Source organism: Stigmatopora argus, chromosome 19, assembly GCF_051989625.1.
Source record: "Stigmatopora argus isolate UIUO_Sarg chromosome 19, RoL_Sarg_1.0, whole genome shotgun sequence".
Classification (NCBI taxonomy): domain Eukaryota; kingdom Metazoa; phylum Chordata; class Actinopteri; order Syngnathiformes; family Syngnathidae; genus Stigmatopora; species Stigmatopora argus.
The window spans coordinates 13830145-13850955 of record NC_135405.1 but is presented as its reverse complement, the minus strand read 5'-3'; the positions used below and the strand labels follow the sequence as shown (position 1 = coordinate 13850955).

The 20811-nt window shown below is 44.5% G+C and overlaps 2 protein-coding genes across 2 annotated transcripts in view; one reads left to right on the top strand and one right to left on the bottom strand.

The window, feature by feature from the left end:
• hbs1l (HBS1-like translational GTPase) overlaps positions 1-20811 on the top strand; it is a 37272-nt gene that overhangs the window by 11568 nt on the left and 4893 nt on the right. Inside the window, exons 6-15 of the mRNA XM_077586626.1 lie at positions 2649-2742; positions 2851-2972; positions 5261-5445; positions 11181-11355; positions 11860-11925; positions 12039-12167; positions 12242-12487; positions 19588-19696; positions 19919-20121; positions 20563-20728. Of these exons, the coding sequence (XP_077442752.1) occupies positions 11313-11355; positions 11860-11925; positions 12039-12167; positions 12242-12487; positions 19588-19696; positions 19919-20121; positions 20563-20728 (962 nt within the window). The 5' untranslated portion in view covers positions 2649-2742; positions 2851-2972; positions 5261-5445; positions 11181-11312. The remainder of the gene's footprint in view (positions 1-2648; positions 2743-2850; positions 2973-5260; positions 5446-11180; positions 11356-11859; positions 11926-12038; positions 12168-12241; positions 12488-19587; positions 19697-19918; positions 20122-20562; positions 20729-20811) is intronic.
• Positions 312-7449, bottom strand: myb (v-myb avian myeloblastosis viral oncogene homolog). Its single transcript, XM_077586633.1, has 15 exons — positions 7281-7449; positions 6120-6237; positions 5980-6051; positions 5814-5906; positions 5097-5317; positions 4453-4696; positions 3921-3989; positions 3622-3726; positions 3194-3346; positions 3005-3099; positions 2848-2929; positions 2628-2717; positions 2459-2545; positions 2310-2393; positions 312-1529 (listed from the first exon to the last, which is right to left on the bottom strand). Exons 1-15 carry the CDS (start codon positions 7301-7303, stop codon positions 1404-1406), a joined length of 1662 nt encoding a protein of 553 aa, XP_077442759.1. The 5' UTR covers positions 7304-7449; the 3' UTR covers positions 312-1403.

Sequence of the window (20811 nt, the reverse complement as noted above, 5' to 3'; positions counted from 1 at the left end):
TTGTGGCGTTCAAATTCCAAATGTGAAAGTCTGCTCGTCACTTGGGGGCCCCCCGCCAGCCACCTGGCTCCGCCCACCTCCTTCATAAATACTTCTTCATTGATATGACCATTTCCCATAAGTGTCTATCCGATCCGCCCTTTGCTCGGGGATTTTTTACACTATTTGTCTTTGCATACCGCCGCGATAAATGTATCGGTCCAATCGGATTGGAGGCCAATCAGTGTCGACTTTCAGATAAGGTCGCTGCCGCCACCGCCGCCAATCAAAAAAAAAAAAGTCCAAGTGAGTCAAATCCACGGACAACTCTGTCATAAAAACAGCAAACTTTATTGACTAGCAGTATAGAAAAGTATAAAAATGTGAAAACTTGGCTGTATAAAGGTTTGGTTTTTCTTTCAAATAAAAAGGATTCCTGCACAAGCTAACATTATAAAAAAAATGTCATAAAAAACATACCAAAATGTGAAAAAGACAGTGTTTGAAATGGGTCACCGATTGAAAATGCGTAACCAAAATATTCTAATACAAAAAAAAAACATGCACAGTCTTAATTTTCAGTGTTTTGTCGTCCTTTGAATGTAGAAATAAATTCAAGTGCATCTGCGTTTTCACAATATACTGTATATACAAATGTTGATTTTTTTTTTTTTCCCTCTGTGAAACGTTTGTTCTTTCGATGCATAAAACGGACAAAAAGGTGACAATGCGGTAAACGGTTAATACTTTATGCGTAAAACACCCCTGACATCAATGCAGCTTGTTCACTCATCTTTCGTCAAATACAACAAAAATGGTCAGTTTTGAATCACCAAGAGGCCAACTTCAATACTAAAATTGTCCAACAATCCGACAGAGCGTTCGTGCCACGTAAAAAAAGGGATTTTTTCAAATTAAAAGTCAATATTAGCGGAATAAAGTTTTGTAATATCTCCAGAATTCATCTGTATAATTTCAATTGGAATTGTAGGATAGGAATTTTAAACCTTTTGTCAAAATAGTCCGTCAATATCAAACCTACGTAGAAATATTGGGTCAAATTCTTTAATCTGGTAATATTCTGACTATTTTTATGGAATACTCTGACTTTATGATTGTATTAATTCAATAGTATTCTGTCTTGTTTGTCATTTTTCTTTCTTTGCGTGGCCCAAATTCTCCGCCGCAGCGCTGGCTAATGGCGTACAAGTTTAAAAATAAAATTAAAAAACCTCATAAAAAAAGATATCACCGTCAAAACACAGAAAATAAATTAATCAAGTTGTTCTTTATATTAATATGAGAATTGGCAGCCCGTCGCTAATGAAATCTCCCCGAGAAGGAAAAAAAAAAAAGGACCGAAACAAACCCAAAGCCAGCGTCTTTTTTTTGCCTGCTTTTTTGGTGGCGCCGCACACCCGCGTTTACGCCACCAGCGTCCCGGCGGGGAAGGCGTTGGCGTTGGCGTTGGCATTGGCGTACTTGATGTGCTTCTGATGGGACGCCGTCACGCTTTCCACCGCCATGCGTTCCCACACGTTGAGCGGCGCCTGGCGAGGGAGGTCAGTTAGGACGATTGGACGCCTATCGCCGTCATTGGTCATCCAACTTAAACATTTTGAATCCGGATGATAGCCAAAATATTTCCTTTTAACATATTTTAATATTTGTTTTTGTAAAGTCTTCATATTGATTGATTCAAATAATAATAATAATGCTCGGCTAGTCTATTCAAAAAAATACAAATTAAAATATTAAACCGGTCCGTCATTCAAATAATAATAATTATTATTATTATCGGCTCGTCTCTTCAAATAAATACAAATTGAAATATTAAAACGTTCCGTGATTCAAATAATAATAATAATTCTCAGCTCGTCTATTCGAATAAATACAAATTAAAATATTAAAACGGTCTGTGATTCAAATAATAATAATAATTCTCGGCTGGTCTATTCAAAAAAATACAAATTAAAATATTAAAACGGTCTGTGATTCAAATAATCATAATAATTCTCGGCTTGTCTATTCAAATAAATACAAATTAAAATATTAAAACGGTCTGTGATTCAAATAATAATAATAATAATTCTTGGCTCGTCTATTCAAAAAAATACAAATTAAAATATTAAAACGGTCCGTGATTCAAAAAATAATAATAATTCTCGGCTCATCTATTCAAATAAATACAAATTAAAATATTAAAACGGTCCGTGATTCAAATAATAATAATAATTCTCGGCTCATCTATTCAGATAAATGCAAATTAAAATATTAAAACTGCGGACTGGCCGTTGATTGGACTTCGATGGGATTGAAAATGAGCGTACCAGGAGTTGACTTTCTTGTGTCCTGTGCGGGGGTAGGTACGCTTTGTGTCCGTCTTGGCTCAGCGGCGAGCTCGCCAGCAAGTCCTGGCGGTCGGAAAAGCCACCGTCAATCCCGTTTTTTCCCCCCAAATCCAAATTGTGGCGCTTACCGGTACTTCCTGCGCACGAGCGTTTGGCGAGAAGAGCTCTTGGGCTTCCCACTGCATGTACGGGCTGCGTTCGCACGGAGACTCCACCTGAAAAGTCCCCCAAAAAATCATTGGAAACCAAACAACGGGAGGACCCGAGGTGGAGCCCTGCGGTACGCCAAATTCTTACCTCTTGTTTGATCTTTTTCAGAGGCGGCGGCAGCTCGATGGCGCATTCCATTGGCTCTTGTTTGATGGAATCCACCATCTGCTGAGCGGGCTGGAGACCCAATGGAGAAAATGACGTAAGTCTTTTTGGACCAAAATATTGGTGGGTGCTACGCTATTCATCTTGTTGCTCTTTATTCTCCGTCTTTAATGCTAACATGCTAACGGCATTTCTGGCTCACCAGCATCTTATGGGGCACCGAGGCGGATCGGAACACCGTGGGCGGACACGCAGACGTTTCCAGGACGTTGGGCGTCGAGAACCTGCGGCCGAGAAAGTCCTTTTTCAATTTGGAAAATTCTCCAGGTAAGAATCAAAACACTCGCTGGCTCACTCACGTGTCGCTCTCCTTTGGAGGCTTGACATCGACCAGCGTGCACATTGCCAGACGGTCGACGTCCGAGTGCTCCGGGCTCATGGATTGGTTGAGCAACTGCCAGTGGGAGGGGGAAAAAATGGCGATTTTAGCCTTGAAATTTCCTAGATTTGTTTACATTATGGGCAAAAACATGCAATTGGAGTCTCACCGAGTCAATGACCGACTCCATGAACTCGGGCATGGCGCCCCCGTGCGCCCGGGAGGCCGACAGGCTCTCCTCGGGCAGGCCGCTCTGGTCCCGGCGGGGGGGCAACGAGGCGTCCGAGCCGTGGCCGGACCAGCCGGGGTACGGCGAGTTGATCTGGGTAAAAAAAATAATAATATTTTTTTTTTTAAAAGAGAAAAGCGGGCGTGAAAAGGGAAGTGAAGTTGGCAGGAGGGCGAGCGGCGCCTTGCGCAAGGGGGGTCGGCGACGCGGGAGCGAGGTCGGCTCCTGTTTCGTCACGGCCCCCCAGATGTTTCCTCTGCATCGAGCGCGGCGCTAACCGCTAACCGGGGTGGCGCCCGTCAATCTTTCTGTCACCCCAGACGAGCTAGCGCGCCGTCAATGTTGGCTCGACGTTTTGCCAGACTCACCGGTAGCGCCGGCTGGCCGCGGAGTTCGTTTTCGGTGGACATGAGCAGCAGTTCGATCTCCTTCACTCGCTTCTCCTTCTCCGGGTCCTCCTCGCTATAGTGTCTCTAAAGCAGAACGTCAAAGCAATGCCACTTTACAGCAAATCCATGTCCTCTTAAAAACGCTAACATTTATTTGCCTGCATTTTTAGGCCCACTGAACCATTTTTGAAGCGGTACAGGGGCGCTAGACATCCAATCCATTGGTGATTGTATTTTCTGATGATTTTCTAGTGCCAACTCGTATTTATTTTTTGTACCTGTATGGCGGCGGTTCCGTGCTGAGGGATACTGAGGATGTTGATGTGTAAGGCCATGGGGAAAGGCACCTGTTTAATCAAATCACAAGTACAATTCAATCCACACGCTGATAATATATTGCCATATTTTCTATCAAAACAGCTTATCCATATGCCAGCGCCGTTCTTTTAAAAAGATGCTAGCAAAACGTTCCCCTACAGTAGCTAATTAGCCACCACCAACGGCGCCGGACGAGAACGTGATCAGATAAATTCATACCTGTCAACCTCTGCCGATAACTGCCCTTATAAATGATTATGATTCCCCTTACAACCCCCCAAAAAACCTTACAAAGACCGTACGAGTTGTACGGTGTTTGGAAGGTTTTTTGGGGGTTTGTAAGGGGAATCATAATCATTTATAAGGGCAGTTATCGGCAGAGGTTGACAGGTATGTAAATTGGACATCCGGCGCCCTCAATTTGATTGGACGCTTGCGGTCGTCGACGACAGCGTAAGAGTTGGGAAGGAAAGGAGAGGTGGGCCAACTGACCCGTGGGGCGTCGGCCGCGTAGGACCCGTAGTGCATCGGCGAGGCGGGCGAGTGCTGCGGGAAGGCCATGAGGTGGGCGGCGGCTTTGCCGTAGCCGTGCCCGTGGCCGTGGCCGTGGCCGTGGCCATGGCCCAGGGGCGAGCCGGCGGCGCCCTTGGCCGCGCCCACGCTCTGCAGGTAGCCCTCCTGCTCCACCTTCCGTCGCATGGTGGAGTTCCAGTGGTTCTTGATAGCGTTGTCCGTTCTAAAGTTGAGATAAAAACACAGTTGCTAAGCTAAGATTTTCATTTCAAAATAAATGTAAATATTGATCAAATCATTTGCTGAAAAAAAAACCTACAAAGCTCACCAAGTATGCCTTGTATAGTATATTTAATGATTTTTATTGACTGATCTTATGGCTATTACTCTACACTCAGATTCTCATTTTTTGGGGCGAAGCAACCGAATAGGACTTTTTTTTTTAAAATACTTTATAAGACTGTTTTTCCTCTCAATTTATGTCAGAAAAATAACGAATGACGTCATGCTAAAAATTGAAGAAAGGAGAAATTGAAAGTATTAAAAAAAATTTAAGAAAGCAACTAAAAGAGAGCAAAATGTATTAAAACAAAGTCAACGCATATCCCGACGTATGGGCTGACCTTCCGGGTAGCTGCTTGGCAATCTCGGCCCAGCGGTTCCCCAACTTCTCGTGCGCCTGGTAGATGATGCGATCCTCCTCCTCGGTCCAGGACGTCTTCTTCACCTCCGGGTTGAGGTGATTGTGCCAACGCTCACGACACTGTTTGCCGATTCTCCCCTTCAGGTGCTTGGCGATGATGGACCAGCGCTTGGCGCCGTACTTTTGCACCAGCTCGATCACCTGCCGGGAAGGGAAGAAAAGGTCAAGGAACCTCCCGGAGAAACACCTGCCGCCGAGGGACTTTCCAGGGAAAACGTTAGCCTAGCGACCGGCTAATGATTACTGCCGCACCTGGATGCATTTGGCAGGTCAGTGGGGCTAAACGCACCTTTGTTTATTTTCTCCTTTTCACCACCACGACATACACACTTACACTTGGCCTTCAAAATTCCCGACGGCAGAAAGTGAAAAAGTAGGCTCCAAATTCCAAACCAACTCATATACTTGAAGATGACAAATATTCTTTTCAAGTAAAAGTCCTTCAATTGGGTTCATTTCAACCTTTTTGCAAAATGGACCACATGAGAAAATCGACTGTGCGTAAAAAGTGGGTTCCAAATTCCTAACCAAGAAGCAAGATTCCAAATTCCAAAGCAAAAACGGCTCTTTTCAAGTTTGCGCATGACAGAATTCCTTCAATTTGTGCCACTTTGAAGCTTTACTAAGTTTTTCTTACCCGCTGGTCTTCCTCCTTGGTCCAAGGCCCTTTGATCAGTTCTGGGTTGAGCACCTTCTGCCACCTGTGCTGGCACTGCACGTCGGTACGATTCTGCCCGGGCGAAGCAAAGCCATCCCTTAGACCGCCTTCTCGCTGGCGTCTTTCCGACAAAGCGCGTTCTTACCGGGAGCAAATTGGCGATGAGTTTCCAGTCGTCGGATCCGTGAAGTTCCACCACTTTCTTTAACTTCTCATCCTGCCGAGCCAATGGCGGTTAGAGTTTGAGAGGAAATGACCCCCCCGACAACCCCGGCGCGTGCCTACCTCCTCTCGCGTCCAGCGTGTTTTCCCCAGGTGGCGCTTCCCGGGTTTAGCCGACGGGTTGTCGTAGTCGTGGTCGTAGGAGTCGGCGTCCTCCTCGTCCTCCTCGCTGCTGTAAACGCTGAGGAAGGAGACAAGGAAACGCAAATCGTGACCTTGTCGCGAAGCCGGTCCGGTTTTGGGTGATGGCGTTTTGCCAAGATGGGAGGGAGGGAAGTGGCGGGGGTGGGGGGGGGCTTAAGTGGGATGGCGGGCGAACGGGTTCTCGTGTTTTTGGTTTCTACAGATACTGAGATTGGCACACGCGCCGGTAATTTTGCGAGGCCGGCGTGTCGAGACCTGCCGGCCGCATTGTGCGCCGTTTGACACACCTTTTTTTCCCCACTCGGGCCAATGGGGAGGCGGCGCGAGCGGCGACAGGTGAACGGGAACCGCTCTCAGGTGTAGGATATTGTTCCGCAACTTCCCAATTCGCTCGCGATGCGCGTTTGGAGAACAAGACTTTGAGGAACTCTTTTCAAGCCAGAGACAAAATGCTCGGATGAAGGCGGCAAGCCTTGTTCGCTTTTTGTGACAACGTTGCAAACGGGGGAGACGTTTTTAAATATTGCAAACCTTTGCCACATTTTTGCAGCGCCGACATTATGGATAGATTAGCCGTGTCACCTTTGAAAGTCCAGTGAAGATGAAACAGCCTTTCTGGCCACTTTATCTGAGACTTTTGCGGCATTTTTGGTTGAGTAGCCAGCTTTACGATTTTTCCCACGGTAGCCACGGCCATAAAACTGCACAAGCATTGATCTTAGCGCTTCGCTCAATCATTAAACCATACGCGAAAGTGAAAATAATCCTCGGCTGGCTTTGATCCAACCGACCGGTGCCATAAAAATACATGCAATAATGAATGAAATTTCCCAAGAATAGTGCCATCATATATCATCCAAATAGCCATCCATCCATCCTGGTGCAACACAATGACAGCAGCAGCACCTGCCGTGCGCGCTAGCGCATTCCCGCTTACTCCACGGGAATAAAAAGCACATGCGTGCAACCTTCCAGGTGCTTTCACGCTACGTTATTGCAAAAGTGAAGCAAGTGGCGTGACCAAACGGGCGCAAAAAACCCCAACAAACCCCCCAAAAAGCCAAAGCTGATCATCTGTACCTGTTTCTGGGCCGCCGCGTCATGTCAGTGGTCCCCCGGGGGTGCTAAGCTGCAATTCCGCCGTACGTACGTTTGACTCTGAGCCGCCGGCTTCGCTCTCCCGGCAAGATCGCAGGTTGACATTAATTTAAACTCCTTCAGCCTCTACTACTACTACTACTACTACGGCGGCGGCTCCACCTCCTCCTCCTCCTCCTCCTCACCCTCGTTCTCCTCCTCCTCCTCCTCGCGTTTCAAGCCCCGGTCATTTTGGCGGTACTTTGCGCGCCTTCCACGCGCATGCGCCCACGCTTCTGTTCTTTCAGTCTCGACACTCGGAGGAGACCACGCGGGGAACTAAAGTGACCATTTTTTTTGGGGCGACTGAAGTTGAATTCTGCTGCTTTTGAAAAAAAAAATGACCAAAAGCCTTCTTTAATAACAAAGAAACGCCCACTTTTACGCACAAACGTCTCATTTATGCTACAAAAGGGCTTTAAAAATGTCTTTTTAAAACTTTTTTATTTGGGTTTGGTTAATGGAAAATGAGAACTATTTTGAGTAACTACATTTTTTTTTCTTAGGTGAAATTTGTTCAAGAGATTTGAAAAGCTTCCACACCCCTGTTCCAATACTCGCTTTTTGTCTAATATATTTTACATTATTTATTGTCATTTGAAGCGTTAGCTAACTTGATGTTTTAGCGAGTTGCTCATTAACAGTACATTTTAGTTTACGACGCAGGAACGACTCATTTACTGGACCAAGTGAAAACATTAATGCTATCAAATGTGTCTTTTTTTTCCTACTTTGAGGGTTAGCGAACACTAAATTTAGCAACTCAAATTTTGGGGGAGTAGTATTCTTTAAAATCTCAATGAAATAGCCAAGACAACACGTAAACTCCCTCATTTACGCACCAAAGTCTATTTAGTTAGCGTCGTTTTTATCTCCGAAAACCTTTAACGATCGTGACAAATACGACACCGCCAATATTGAATCGAAACAACACGAATGACGAGCGCCTTCCTAAATTCCTGCTAATTTCCAAGGCCTCGAACACATCTCCCCCTTTGTTAGCCAACTCCTTTCCCGCCACGGACGCCCAAGAGCGTCCGTCCAATCCCGGCACGGAATGGCGCTGGCTGGCTCTGCTGCCGTCTCTTCCATTTCAAATAAGTGCGGTCACTTCTCGTTCTTGCGCAAAGGAGAAGGAAGTAACCAAGTCAACAATTGCGGAATGACCTTTTGGCACGCCGCGAAGGAAAGTGAAGTGGCGCTGGCCCGCTATCTTTTTTCATGGGCGGCCCACCCGCCGATAACAATGCGGCAAAGGCAAAAGCACCAATGACGGACGGACGGACGGACGCTATTTTATTTGAAAGGGAAACAGGTTAGGCCAGTCCGGCGGCTTTTTGGGAAAGATGATTTCTGCTTTCATTTCTATAAACTGGGCGCATTATCACTTTGTTTTGCTACTTTAGCCCCGCCCACATGCCCTCTCTTCTCTTTTCACCCAGTGAGGGGGGGTCAGCGCTTTATTTGTATAAATTTGTCTTCGCATTGTATTAGTTCCTCCATACGCGACCGTATTGTCCCGCTCACTTGTAATTACGATCACCCCCGATGAGCCTTTTGTCCCGGGGCGCTCATCAAAATAGTGGCCTGATAAAGAGTTCCTCCAGTGGGCTTTGGGGGGGAAACACACACACACACACACAAAAACATTTGCACTTTTTAATGACTCAAAACATGTTTATGAAGAATTGAATGGCCAGGATATCATTTGTTAAGCCTTTTTTTTAGAGGCGCTCCTTCTCCTTTTGACTTGGTTGGCCCAAGAAATGTTTGTCCTCATAGTTTAGCTCCATTGGACCTCTATGGGTTCATTTTGGGTCACTTCCTGTTAATGTTCGAGTTGTTACAGGTCACGTAGTGTTGGTTTTGGATCGCTTGCGCTACATTTTGGAGCACTTCTGGCTCGTCTACATTTTAGATCGCTTTCTGTTGATTTTAAGGCATTTTTGGCTCACTTTCGAGGTTAAGCATACATTAATTTTGCTTTTTTATTGATGTCGTATCAAAAATGGTGTCACATATTGATTATTTTTGGATATAAAGCCGAAGAGACAACAGGAGTTGTAGTCACCTAGAGGACGTACTTAACTATGACATCTGACGCCTGCCATTGACGGCGCTAGACGTCCAATTCATTGGAAATGGGAGTTTAGAGTTCACCTGTAACTTTTCAATTTCATTTGCACTTATGCAAAAGAATGCCCCGCCCTCAAATAGGCCTTCAACTGTTGCTTGCACCTTGAGGCTATCGTTAAAAACTACATCTTGTTATCTGAAACCAAATTTGAGAAGAACCTGAGCCGACCTATGCAAATAGTTGCAGTAGTAATAGAAAAATCCCTTGAATTTGCATGGGCGCGATTGGGCAGGTTAAAAGCCGCCATTTTTTTTTTCTTCTCACCTGAAGCTTCCCCCTTTTTTCAAAGCGTAATGTGTGTACGACAGGTTCGCTCATTTGAATGTTGTTAAAGATGGCTCCGGGGCTGCCGATAGGACCCACACCCGACGAGCCAATCCGCTGCGGCGAGGAAAACCAAACATATGAGATCCTGTATGCTTGTTTGACTTAGCAAAAAAGCAAAGAGAAGTAAATTCACTGCCTACAATAGGTCATACAGTACAGCGAAGGGAATGTTCATGAATGATTATAGTATGTTAGCCGCAAATGTACTCACCATATGCTAAAAAAAAAAGCATTTTAGACCCCAAAATGCCTTAAAATCAACAGAAACCGATGACCTATTCTCATCTTTGTCGCAGGTCATGTTGTAATTATTAAATACCCTGTTTAAAAAATGTCAACTATAATTTTCCTTAATACAGAACTTCTCAATACCCATATAAATCATTTATAAAGTCATTGTACCCTTTTTAGTCGGATCTTAGTGACATGTTGGTATACTGGTACAGAACTGGGAAGTGAAGAAAAATGTGTTGGTAAATGGAGCGTTTACAGGATTCGACTATACATGCTAATCTTCTATCTTGCTGTGAATGCATAAATCATATTTTTTTTAAACAAAAAGGCAAATGTGATGATGTCCCCATTCATACAGCAATCTGGCCCTCCATCTGTACAATCCATCTAATCGTTTCTCAACAAAAGACGGGAGCAACGTAGTCATTTTTATTAGCGTGCCAAATAATGACATAGGAATTAAGGGAGCCCACAAAAAGAGCAAAATGTATTTTTAAATGTTTTGCGGTTTGTGAAAGGTTAGGAGATAAGATCAGATGAGCGTGCCCTCCAACTTCTTGCAGCATTTTCCATTTCCATTGCGTCGCTTTGGTGGCTTTTTTGCTGTCGTCCTAGAAACATTTGACTTTTGATGCACTTCATGTATTATTATACCCTCAGCAGATGTCTTTTTTTAAACTCTAATTTAACATTACCCTATTCTACCACTGTATGAGTACATTGCACCTTTATCAGATTGTTTGTTTTTTCATTCTCTTTTTAATCGACGCAGGATACTGCGAATGTCCAGGCTAACACGCAGCTGTATCATGCTATCTTATGTGTATGTTATTTTAAGGACTTGATTGATCTGCATGTCATTGTGGTAGAATTGGAATTCTTTACAGAAGTTTCTAAATAAAAAGATTTGGGGAAACAGATTTTATGTTTTGTTTCAGCCAAGCATACATATACTACATTCACTGCTATGGAGTAAAATAGTATTATTTTTTAAACGTAGTTAAAACACTAGGTGTTTGTAGCCCCCAAAAAGTGAATAAATACGTGGGAAATAAAATCGCAAATTCATAAATTACATTATAATATTTTGAAAATATGTTTTTAAAAACTGTGTGGCCCGCGTAACTTCCTGTTTCCATCCATAGGATGATGCGCACGCGCAGAAGCGACGCAGAAATGGTTCCACGACTATGACACACATGCAACAACAGTTCGAAAACAGACAAACAAAAGGAATAGACAACACATTCCGTTGACATTTGGTCACTTCTGCAAAAATGTCTCGCCACAGGAATGTTCGAGGCTACAACTACGACGAAGGTACCTTAATTCGGCGAGCAGTTTGCAACTCACGGTCAGGCCGCGATATGCTAAGCTAGTTAGCCAGGAAGCTAAAGCCCTCTTGTTTTTCAATGGAGCACTGGCGGCTAACGTTAGCTTGCTGAATTTCTCTTATTGCTGTCGTGTCATTTTGGCAACCACCGCAACATGTTATTTGTGTCCCTGCAAGTACGTGTTCTTTGTTAACGTGGCCAAATGTGCTTGGTGAACATGTAGCAATGTTGTTATTTAACGTCAGCGAAACAAGTTTGCGAACTGTTGTGGCCCCTCAATTCATGATGATTCCAGAATACAATTATCATTCCGCTAAAAAAAAGATATGGGACAATGCGTTTATTTGTGTGCGTCTCAAAACAAGTGAATAGGCTACCATATGTTTACTTGTTGTTGAGAATTTGAACAATAATGTGAGCAATAGCTAATTTTGCTCATTTGAAATAAATCCATTTATCAATGATATCTTTGTTAATCTTCCATTTTTAGATTTTGATGACGATGACATGTATGGACAATCTGTGGAGGACGACTACTGTATATCGCCAGCGACAGGTGGGTAGAATGCAAGCTCCGGCTGGCAAAAAAAAAAACGCTGCCGCTGCAAAAATAGGATCATTCGATAGTTGGTTCGTCGCCAAAATGTTCCCTTTTCCCTCTTTGCATAGCAAATCAGTTCATCTACTCTCGTCGAGAGAAGCAAGTGCCGAAGGAGGAGCCCCTGGAAGAGGAAGAATACGAAGATGACGTCCCCATGTCCCCGACTATCAGCCACAACCTTGACCCGCTTGATCAAGGTAACTTGTTTTTTTTAGCTTAATCTAATAATATCTAATCTGCACCAAACTGATCCTATTTTCTACCCACTCAGCCAAACTTTACTCGTGCCTGGACCACATGAGAGCCGTGTTGGGCGACTCGGTGCCAGACTCTGCCTTGAACCAGGCGGCCGTGAAATGCGGATTTGACGCGCACAGGGCGCTCGACGCCATCTTGTCCGAAGAGCCCAAAACGGCTCGCGTCCCCCCTCTCGCCGCCGCCGACGTCATCCAGAGAGCGAGCGAGGACAAAGCGCCGTTGCCGCAAAGAAGCAGGCAGCCGGCGGTCATTGAGAAAGGTACTTGGATTTGCTTGCTGATAATGGAAGTCTTTTCAAGTTGTTGTCACACAGTCCTTTCATTACCTTTTTAAAACTAGTCTTTTTTTTTAAGAAAATGATTGAAATTCTTAGTTCATCACAAAAATTCAACATATAGGAAATATAAAATGTTGATTTTAAATGGGGATCATTGTTTTGGTGCAGCTTAAAAAAAAGTAAACGAGCCAGTGGCTTTTAAAAATTGCTTTATATTTTTAAAAATCATTTTATAATTACACAATAATGAAAAAAATCTATTCATGTAAATTTTATTTTTATAGAACTTAGATGACTAATTTAGATTACTGGGGGCCTTCCCAGTTAAAATGTGTTAATGCTTAAACATGAGTTATTAGTGTCATGTTTTTTTTCTTTTCTCAGCTTCCACAAATGGTTACATATTACTGTAGATCTCATCTTTGTTTAATATGACTTAAATGCCGCGAGCAAAACGAAATCAGGAAATACACGTGTACCATGTTAATTAACACCACTTCCCCCCTTTTTTTTTTACAAACATAATTCTTGATAGCACAATGGTGTATATTTCCTATGGAAGTTGATTGTTGCCACAAGCAAATAGAAGACACATTTTTAACAAAGTGCCTCTTTTCCTTCTCTTCCACGTATCCATGGCGCCATTCCTCCCTCCCTCCCTCCGTCATCTCCGTCATCTTTGTCAACTGCCATCGGCTTCCGTAAGGTAAGCAGACCACTCGTTTTCCTCTTTGTCGCACACGACGGGCCCACCTAAACTCGACAAGCTCGATATTCCCTCGCCGGTCGGGACGCTCGACGGTCACCGTGGATTAGAAAATAGCACGCTAGGCGTTAGCTTGGCGCAGCTCATGTCTCAACCGCCGTCGAACCTTTTTAATAGCAATTTATCTTTGGGAGCGTCGTCGTTTTTAAACACGTCTTTGGCTCTTTCGCTACTTTCAGCTTCGCTAGGTAGCCTCGTCGTAACGCAACCTAGCGTCAAAACAGCTCCTTCGCCCGGGTTCGGGCAAGACGCCTCTTTCCGGGGAGAGACCCCGTCCGCTCATGGCGACGGAAGCCCCTCGTTAGCCGATTTAATCCAAGAGCACTCCACCCGGAACCCGCTTTTCTCCGATTTGGAAAAAACTAGTAGACAGGGATTACCCGAGGCGACGCCCACTCTGTCGCTGTCCGAGCTAGCGTCGCGGCACCAAACCAGATTAAGCGACAATCGAATTGATGTTAGCGGGAAGGCGTCGCCGGCGGTTGCTCCGACGCCACCTCCGGCTTGGCGTTTGACCCGCGAAGCCTCAAACGGGTCGCAGTATTTTCTCAGCTCGGCGGCAAAAGCGGGAGGCGGAGACGGAGCCGAGCGCCGCCTCGACGAGCAGAAGTCGAAGCGGCGCCTGGATTTGAGCGCTCCCGCGGCTAGCGTTGACGATTTCCCTCCGCCGCCCTCTTCGTTGGGCGCTTTTCGGTCTTGGGTTTTCGCCCGACCGTCCGTCTTTGCCGTGGCGTTGGCGTTCCGGGACCGAAAGCGGCACGGGAAAACGAAAAAGTCGGGAATCGGGCAGAAGGCGGGCAGCGGTCGCTTGCTATTTCACAGTAAGGCGGAAAAAGAGCAGAAACTGCTCGGGCAAATCACGCCGTTTGCGTTTGATACGCCGTCGCCGGATGACATCGTGAAAGCCAATCAGAAAAAAGCTTTCACCAGGTAGACCCGTCGTCGCGTACCATTTGTTGACATGCCATTTGGACCAATAGAGTTTTTGTATGATGACATTATGTAAACTTTTTTTTTTAACCCGTGATGAATTTCACATGAATACGTGTACAAGTTGAATTTCACATTACAATGAATTTTACATTTTATTTGAATTTTGCGTAATAATGCAACCACTGTATTTTTTTTATGCATTGCTTAGTTTTGGGGCAGCTAAATTAAAGTCTTACTAACTTTTAGAGATGATTTATCATTAGTTCTGTGTGTAGAAATGTTTTCAGGACTTGTTTTATTTTTTTATCACACTCGAGTGAATTTGAAATAATATTTTCTCGCTTTGGGGAACTTGGAAACCAAAAGAATTTTTTGTTGTCACTAGCAGGTGCAACCATTGGATCTGGATCAGCTAACCATACCGCGACGCGACTTGATACTTTTTGGGGGGGTGGGGGTTTGTGCCTCAAGTGACACCTGGAGTTTTTTCTCATGAGCTCGCTAAAATATGAATAATACACAACATCATTATAATGAGGTTATAGAATTGACTTAAAAGCATAATAATGCCAATTGTGTTTGAGTAGGCGTGTCCCCACCATGCCTGGGGTTTCTTTGCTAAATTGGAAATAAAGGGGAATTTAAATCCACCTCCCTGAGATCCACCTCCCATGTGTTTGGATTCGTCGTAAAGGGGAAATTTATAAACTCGTGGCGGCCACTTTTGACCGCACGGGTCGTCCAATGGGGTTAGCTTGCCCCGCTATCTTCTCAGCGCAATGTACAATTAGCGTTATTTGAAATAATCAGGTAATTTCCTGAAAGCGATGCTCTGGTTTTTCATTTGTACGGTGAGTCAGCATCAAGTTTAGCTTTGAATCACCCTAGCGAGCAAATGACGAACGACCGTGGACTGTTTGCCCGCGCTTTCGATGCAGGCTGACAAAATACGGGTTGATGTTGGAGATACTCGTCCAGTCATTTGTCGTCGTTTTAAATGCGGTGACGCTCTCTAAAGTGGGCCAGCGTTTGACTTGACGCCTGTCAACACCACGCAGGTGCGCAAAACGATACACGCGACCCCGACGACCCCCCCAAAGGCCGTGGAGCGCGCGCGCGGGGGGCTGGCGAAGCCCAGGAAACGCATTGATGCTTTTAGCAGATAGTGACAAAAGTACTCCAGCCTGTTTTGAATATGGCCTCCACTTCGACGAGTTAGTTTATTAAAACAAAAAAAGCCTTTAAATAGACTAATTTAGCTTTTTAAAATATGGAAGTCATTCTTTTGGGTTATTAAAACAACTTAAATAATAGCAATTATATTGTTAAAAAAGCACTATTGTATTCTTACCTTAACTGTAAAATTCAAACTAGTTAGTTATTATTATACAATTATATTTGACCTATTAATTGTTGTTGTTTTTTGTTTAAATATTGCTAAATTACTAAAGAATTCAATTGAATTTCCTTAGAGATGAATGTGGGTGCTTTTCTCTGTGGATCACTTTGTGTGGCTTTTGGGGCATCTGCAGGTCACTTCCTGTTGATTTTGGTTCACTTCCTGATGCTTTGGGGGCATTTCTGGGTGGCTTCCTCTTCACTTTGGTGCACACTCAATGTTGATTTTGGGGCATTCTGTTCAATTCCCTCACCTCTGGATTTGTCTTAAATTTCAAATGAATTCCTCTTCATTTTCCTGCTTCCATTCCTAATGACTTCCTCTTTATTTTGCCATCTTGCGTCTATTTCTGGTCACTTATTCTTGATTTGGGGTCATTCCCATAAGGACTCAACTTTTGTTTGGGTCGCTAATAACACTAAAGTTGTTTTTTTTCTTTCTTAAATCATCTCAAATCTATTTCGATTCGACGAGCGCCCTGCAAATATGAATTGAGCAAATATGCTAACCAATCATAACAACCGTGCGTTCCTTTTGTAAGGCTCGAACCCCCAAAATGGCATCAGCTTTTCCATCGTGGGTGACACAAACATGGCCGGCGTATGAATGAGAGCCTGCGGTGACATTTTCTACTCGAGCGCCGCATCCTGCTCGAAACCCACGCGGGGTCTTGTCTTCAAAAGGAATCGTGGGTCAAAAGGTGCTAGCTAGCAGACGTGCGTGACTTCTTAAGCTTTGAGGTGCGCGGGACTCTTTAAAAGAAAAAAATATATTTTCCAAGACAGAAATTGTACTTTTTATTCACTTCTTTTTAGCGTTTACCCTTTAAAACAGGGGTAGGGAACCTATGGCTCGGGAGCCACATATGGCTCTTTGGATGGGTGCATATGGCTCTCCACTAACCTGTGAGGTAAACTATGGAAACTGCTGGTGAGAAAGTGCATGAATAGGAGCGTTACGTTGGTATTATGGCATTGACACTACCCCAGCGCCTTATAATCATTTTTTTTTTCATTACACTCTTTTGCATGGATTTTCTCATTGATTAGCAACAACGTAACAATGTTGTCAAAATAATTCAGAGACCTTTTGTACTTTAAAAGTGGTGAAGTGACTAAAAAAGGCACACATTTTCATGTATGTTGACTTTTAAATTCGGAGCATGGCTCTCAAGGATTAACATTTAAAAAATAGGAATTGTTTATGGCTCTTTCCATCAAAAAGGTTCCCGACCCCTGCTTTAAAAAGTAGGGGGCGCGGTCCTAAAATGTCGACCCAAACATTTTATTTTTAGACCATATTGTAACATGCAGTAGGGAGAAAAAAATGACTATTTAACCTCTTGATCATTTTGTCACCCCTTTGACCTCCATGTGGCTGTCAATCACTCACCTCCAGCCCTTCCTATTTTATTTTAACTTGTGTGTTCTGAAGGGGGCGGCTGATATTTGCATATCCTGGGCGGGCTCCTGGGATCCTGTGCTCGGTTAGGCCCCGGGGGCACCATTGCTAACCATGCGAGAACCTGCTCCAAAAGGCCCAGAAGGCCCAGTCCTAGTTTGTAGTGGAGCTCAGCGCTGGCCGGCCGGTTGGCGGGCCCTCGGGCTAGCCAACACGCAACGCACGCTAAAGAAACACGAGTAGCCTGGGAGCGCGGACCTCCACCAAGGCCAAACATCTCTTGAAGATAAGGCGCTCTGTTGTTTTTCAAGTCGCTCCACTCGTACGATCTTGTGTAAATAGATTCATTGCTGTTACAGTACGGATTCACAAATGCTTTTAAGTGTCTTTAATCAATGATATTTTTTGTTTTTAGCTCTGAGCTGGTAAGGAATCCAAAACTGATTTAAAAAAAATTGTATGATCACCATATTTCTAACCTTTGACCCTTGTGTTTTTTCATCATAGCACCAACCCTAAAATTAGTGTTAAATTGGATAATCCTGGATTTGAGATAAGAAATTGGAAAATGGATTACCGTATTTTCACGCCTATTTGGCGGATCGTTTTTTACGCCGCAGTGTCAGTAACGAGTGCTATTTCTGTATTTTAGACACACAAAGCACGCACCATTTCATTAGACACATATATATTATATTATATATGGATTAACATCGAAACGCAATAGCGCTGGCTACCGGAAGCAGCTTATTTCCGGGTTCCGGTGCGCAGTGACTGCTGGGAAATATAGTTCTTGGACGCTACACCCACGCTAAAAACACGCTTTAAAAAGGCAACGGAAGCAAAACTGAGTTGGGTTGTACTTTATTTAGACATTTTACAACTTACTCACGTCATCATCACCCACAAATCCATCAAAGTCCTCATTTTCTGTGTCCGAATCAAACAATTGCCCAAAGGAGTCTTCCAAAACGCCCGCGGTTGTAGTTCTTAAGCCTCCGGGAATGACGGCAAGCTCCGCGTTATTATATATAATATATATATATATATACATAGTTCACAGTCTAGCTTTGAATGCTCTGTTGACGCCAACATTTAGCGGCAGGATTTCTTTTGTAAATCCAGCCGAAATGACGGCCAGCGCCAAATTAGTGTGGTTGCCATCATACTAACTTTATTGAAGAACTGGGTGTATTAAGAACTCGATATCCCAGCAGTCACTGCGCAGTACTTTATCTACGGGAAAATAGTAGAGTCGGGGGCTGCTTTCCGTAGTTGTCGTTTGAAATGGACCCACACCAAAACCTACTAACTTCAGGGCCATGCCACACCCCGCCACTTTTTTTTTTCCTCGTACAAAAGACGTTGTGACATAATCCGCAACACAAACAAACCAAGAAATTCCATTCAAACAGATAAAAAAAAACCTAATGTAAACATGACTCATCCTTTGGCACAGTGTTTTACACTTATTGGCAGTCTCATGTTATTGTTGCTTCTCAGCACAACGTGTCTGTTTACTTCAATCATTTTTCTTTTGTATTCTTTTTCCGTTAGTACTACCGGTTACGTTCCACGGCGATAATTGGCAGACTCAAAGCAGCGTGTTTTTTTTTTTGCGTTGCATCGATACCATTTTCTGGCTCCAATTCTGTGCTCAGTGTACCAGTATCGCTTTTTTTCATTCTTTTATCTGCCATATTTGCTGTATGTATAATGGCAGATAAAATTCTGTCGACTTGAACAGCCAGAGGGAGTTTTCCCTTTTTTGCCGAGTCAGTCCGACAGCTCAAGTCGTTGCAATCAAAATTCTGCCGACGCGTGCAAATGAATGTTTTCTGTCTTCTTTTTCTAATTGCATAGAAAACATGTTAATTTTCCAATTCATCACCATGGTGGCGCGTTTGTCAAAATTGGACTGATCGCTCCGCTTTTTCAAAAGGGGAGGCAGCAGCCACTTTCAATTTTAACCCCTTAAAGCAGGGGTCGGGAACCTTTTTGACCAAGAGAGCCATAAACAATTCATATTTTCTAATGTTATTCCTTGAGAGCCATACTCCGAATTTAAAAGTCAAAATACATGTAAATGGGTGTCTTTTATTTTAGTAATTTCCCCACTTTTAAAGTGGAAAAAAAAGAATACTTTTGACAACATTCTTATGCAGTTGCTAATCAATGAGAGTATGCATTCTAGCAGAGTCTAATGCAAAAAAAAGAAGACTAAAGTAGCACTGGATTTAGTATCTCAGTTCTGTCACCAGCGGGTTCCATATTTTAGCTCACAGGTTAGCGAAGAGTCAGATGCACCCATGGAAAGAGCCACATGTGGCTCCCGAGCCATAGGTTCCCTACCCCTCCCTTAAAGTCACAACGACAGCTTCAAATGAGTCAATAGCGGCTCGGTATGACTAGCTTAAGCGGCCATTTGCGGCAACGCGGCTTTTTTTTACATCAGCATTTTGAATTGAAACAGAAATCTGCACGTAGTAAGTAGCTTGTTTGATATGAGCTGCTCTTTTCTTCTTGGTTTGGATTGATAAAAAGCTAACGAACGCTAAGCCAAACCCTTCCTGTGTTTTGTAGCCAAAAGCCGAGACGTCTCGCAAAATAAACTGGATTGTGAAGTCCTCCCCAAAGTGGCTCGCATGACCGTCTCTGGCAAGAAGCAGACCATGGGATTCGACGTGCCCAGGTACAACATTTGGACATTTATAGGCATGGACGGCGGTAGGCGTCCAAATGATTTAGACTGGGAGGGGATGGCCGCCATCGTTCCTTTTTTTTGCACAAATTTACAGCATGTTACACTTGGAAATGAAGGTCCCACATTATTTGGGAATGTTTTAAGATTGAAATATTGTCTTCGTCATCAAAATGGATTAAAACGCCTATGGTCCGTCTGTTGTTTTCTCAGTGGCGGGGACAACGGCGTGGCGCCAACACTCGAGCTCACCCCCAAACGTCCCGAGACGCCATCCAGAGGCTCCAACGAAGACGAGGCCACCGGCCTTCCCACTCCCAGCCGCTCGGCCGGAAAGGCCCGGCAGGCCATCGACGTCAAGGCCGAACTGGAAAAGCGGCAAGGCGGCAAACCCCTGTTGAATTTAGTCGTCATAGGTAAGCCCACCATGATAAGGGAACTCATCTTGCACGGGAGCTTCTACTCACTTGTAGGCGGAGTCAATGACAACCAATCTCATCTCACGTGTGACGGCGGTCTCCTTTTAGTAGCTGTCATTTTGCACTCTCTTATGAAACGTTCCGCTATTGTTTTTCTCACGTACTTTGGAGTTAACTCATCGAATGGCTTTGCTACCAATGCGACTTGACGTGGAGTTTCACTTCTCGGTTTCCCTTTGTGTCAACCCCCCCGCCGTCCATTTATCTGCGCGCCTGCCTATCTCCCCCTTCAGCCACTTTTCTTGTCACCTCTCGGGCTTCCTCTGGGCCACCTCTTATCATCCCCCCACCCCGTCACCTTGGTTATCAGCGGCGTGGCAGTTCTTCCTCCGGCCTGACCGTCCTTCTCCCGTCTTGGTCTTCTCCCCCCTCGCGCAGGACACGTGGACGCGGGCAAAAGCACGCTGATGGGCCACCTGCTCTACCTGCTGGGCAACGTCAACAAGCGCACCATGCACAAGTACGAGACCGAGTCCAAGAAGGCCGGCAAGGCGTCGTTCGCCTACGCTTGGGTGTTGGACGAAACCGGCGAGGAACGCGACAGGTACGTCGAGAAGGGTCTACCCCAGACGTGGGCCGTATACGGCCCGTTAGGCTTTTTAATCCGGCCCGCCGACGTTGTCCAAA

Excerpts from the sequence above, each read along its gene's own strand:
- myb (XM_077586633.1), bottom strand. The coding sequence starts at position 7,303 with ATGACGCGGCGGCCCAGAAACAG. Across the intron at positions 3,100-3,193 it reads TGGAGTCGGTCATTGACTCG|TTGCTCAACCAATCCATGAG; the intron begins GTGAGACTCCAA and ends TCCCACTGGCAG. Across the intron at positions 2,930-3,004 it reads CCTCCAAAGGAGAGCGACAC|GTTCTCGACGCCCAACGTCC; the intron begins GTGAGTGAGCCA and ends TCTCGGCCGCAG.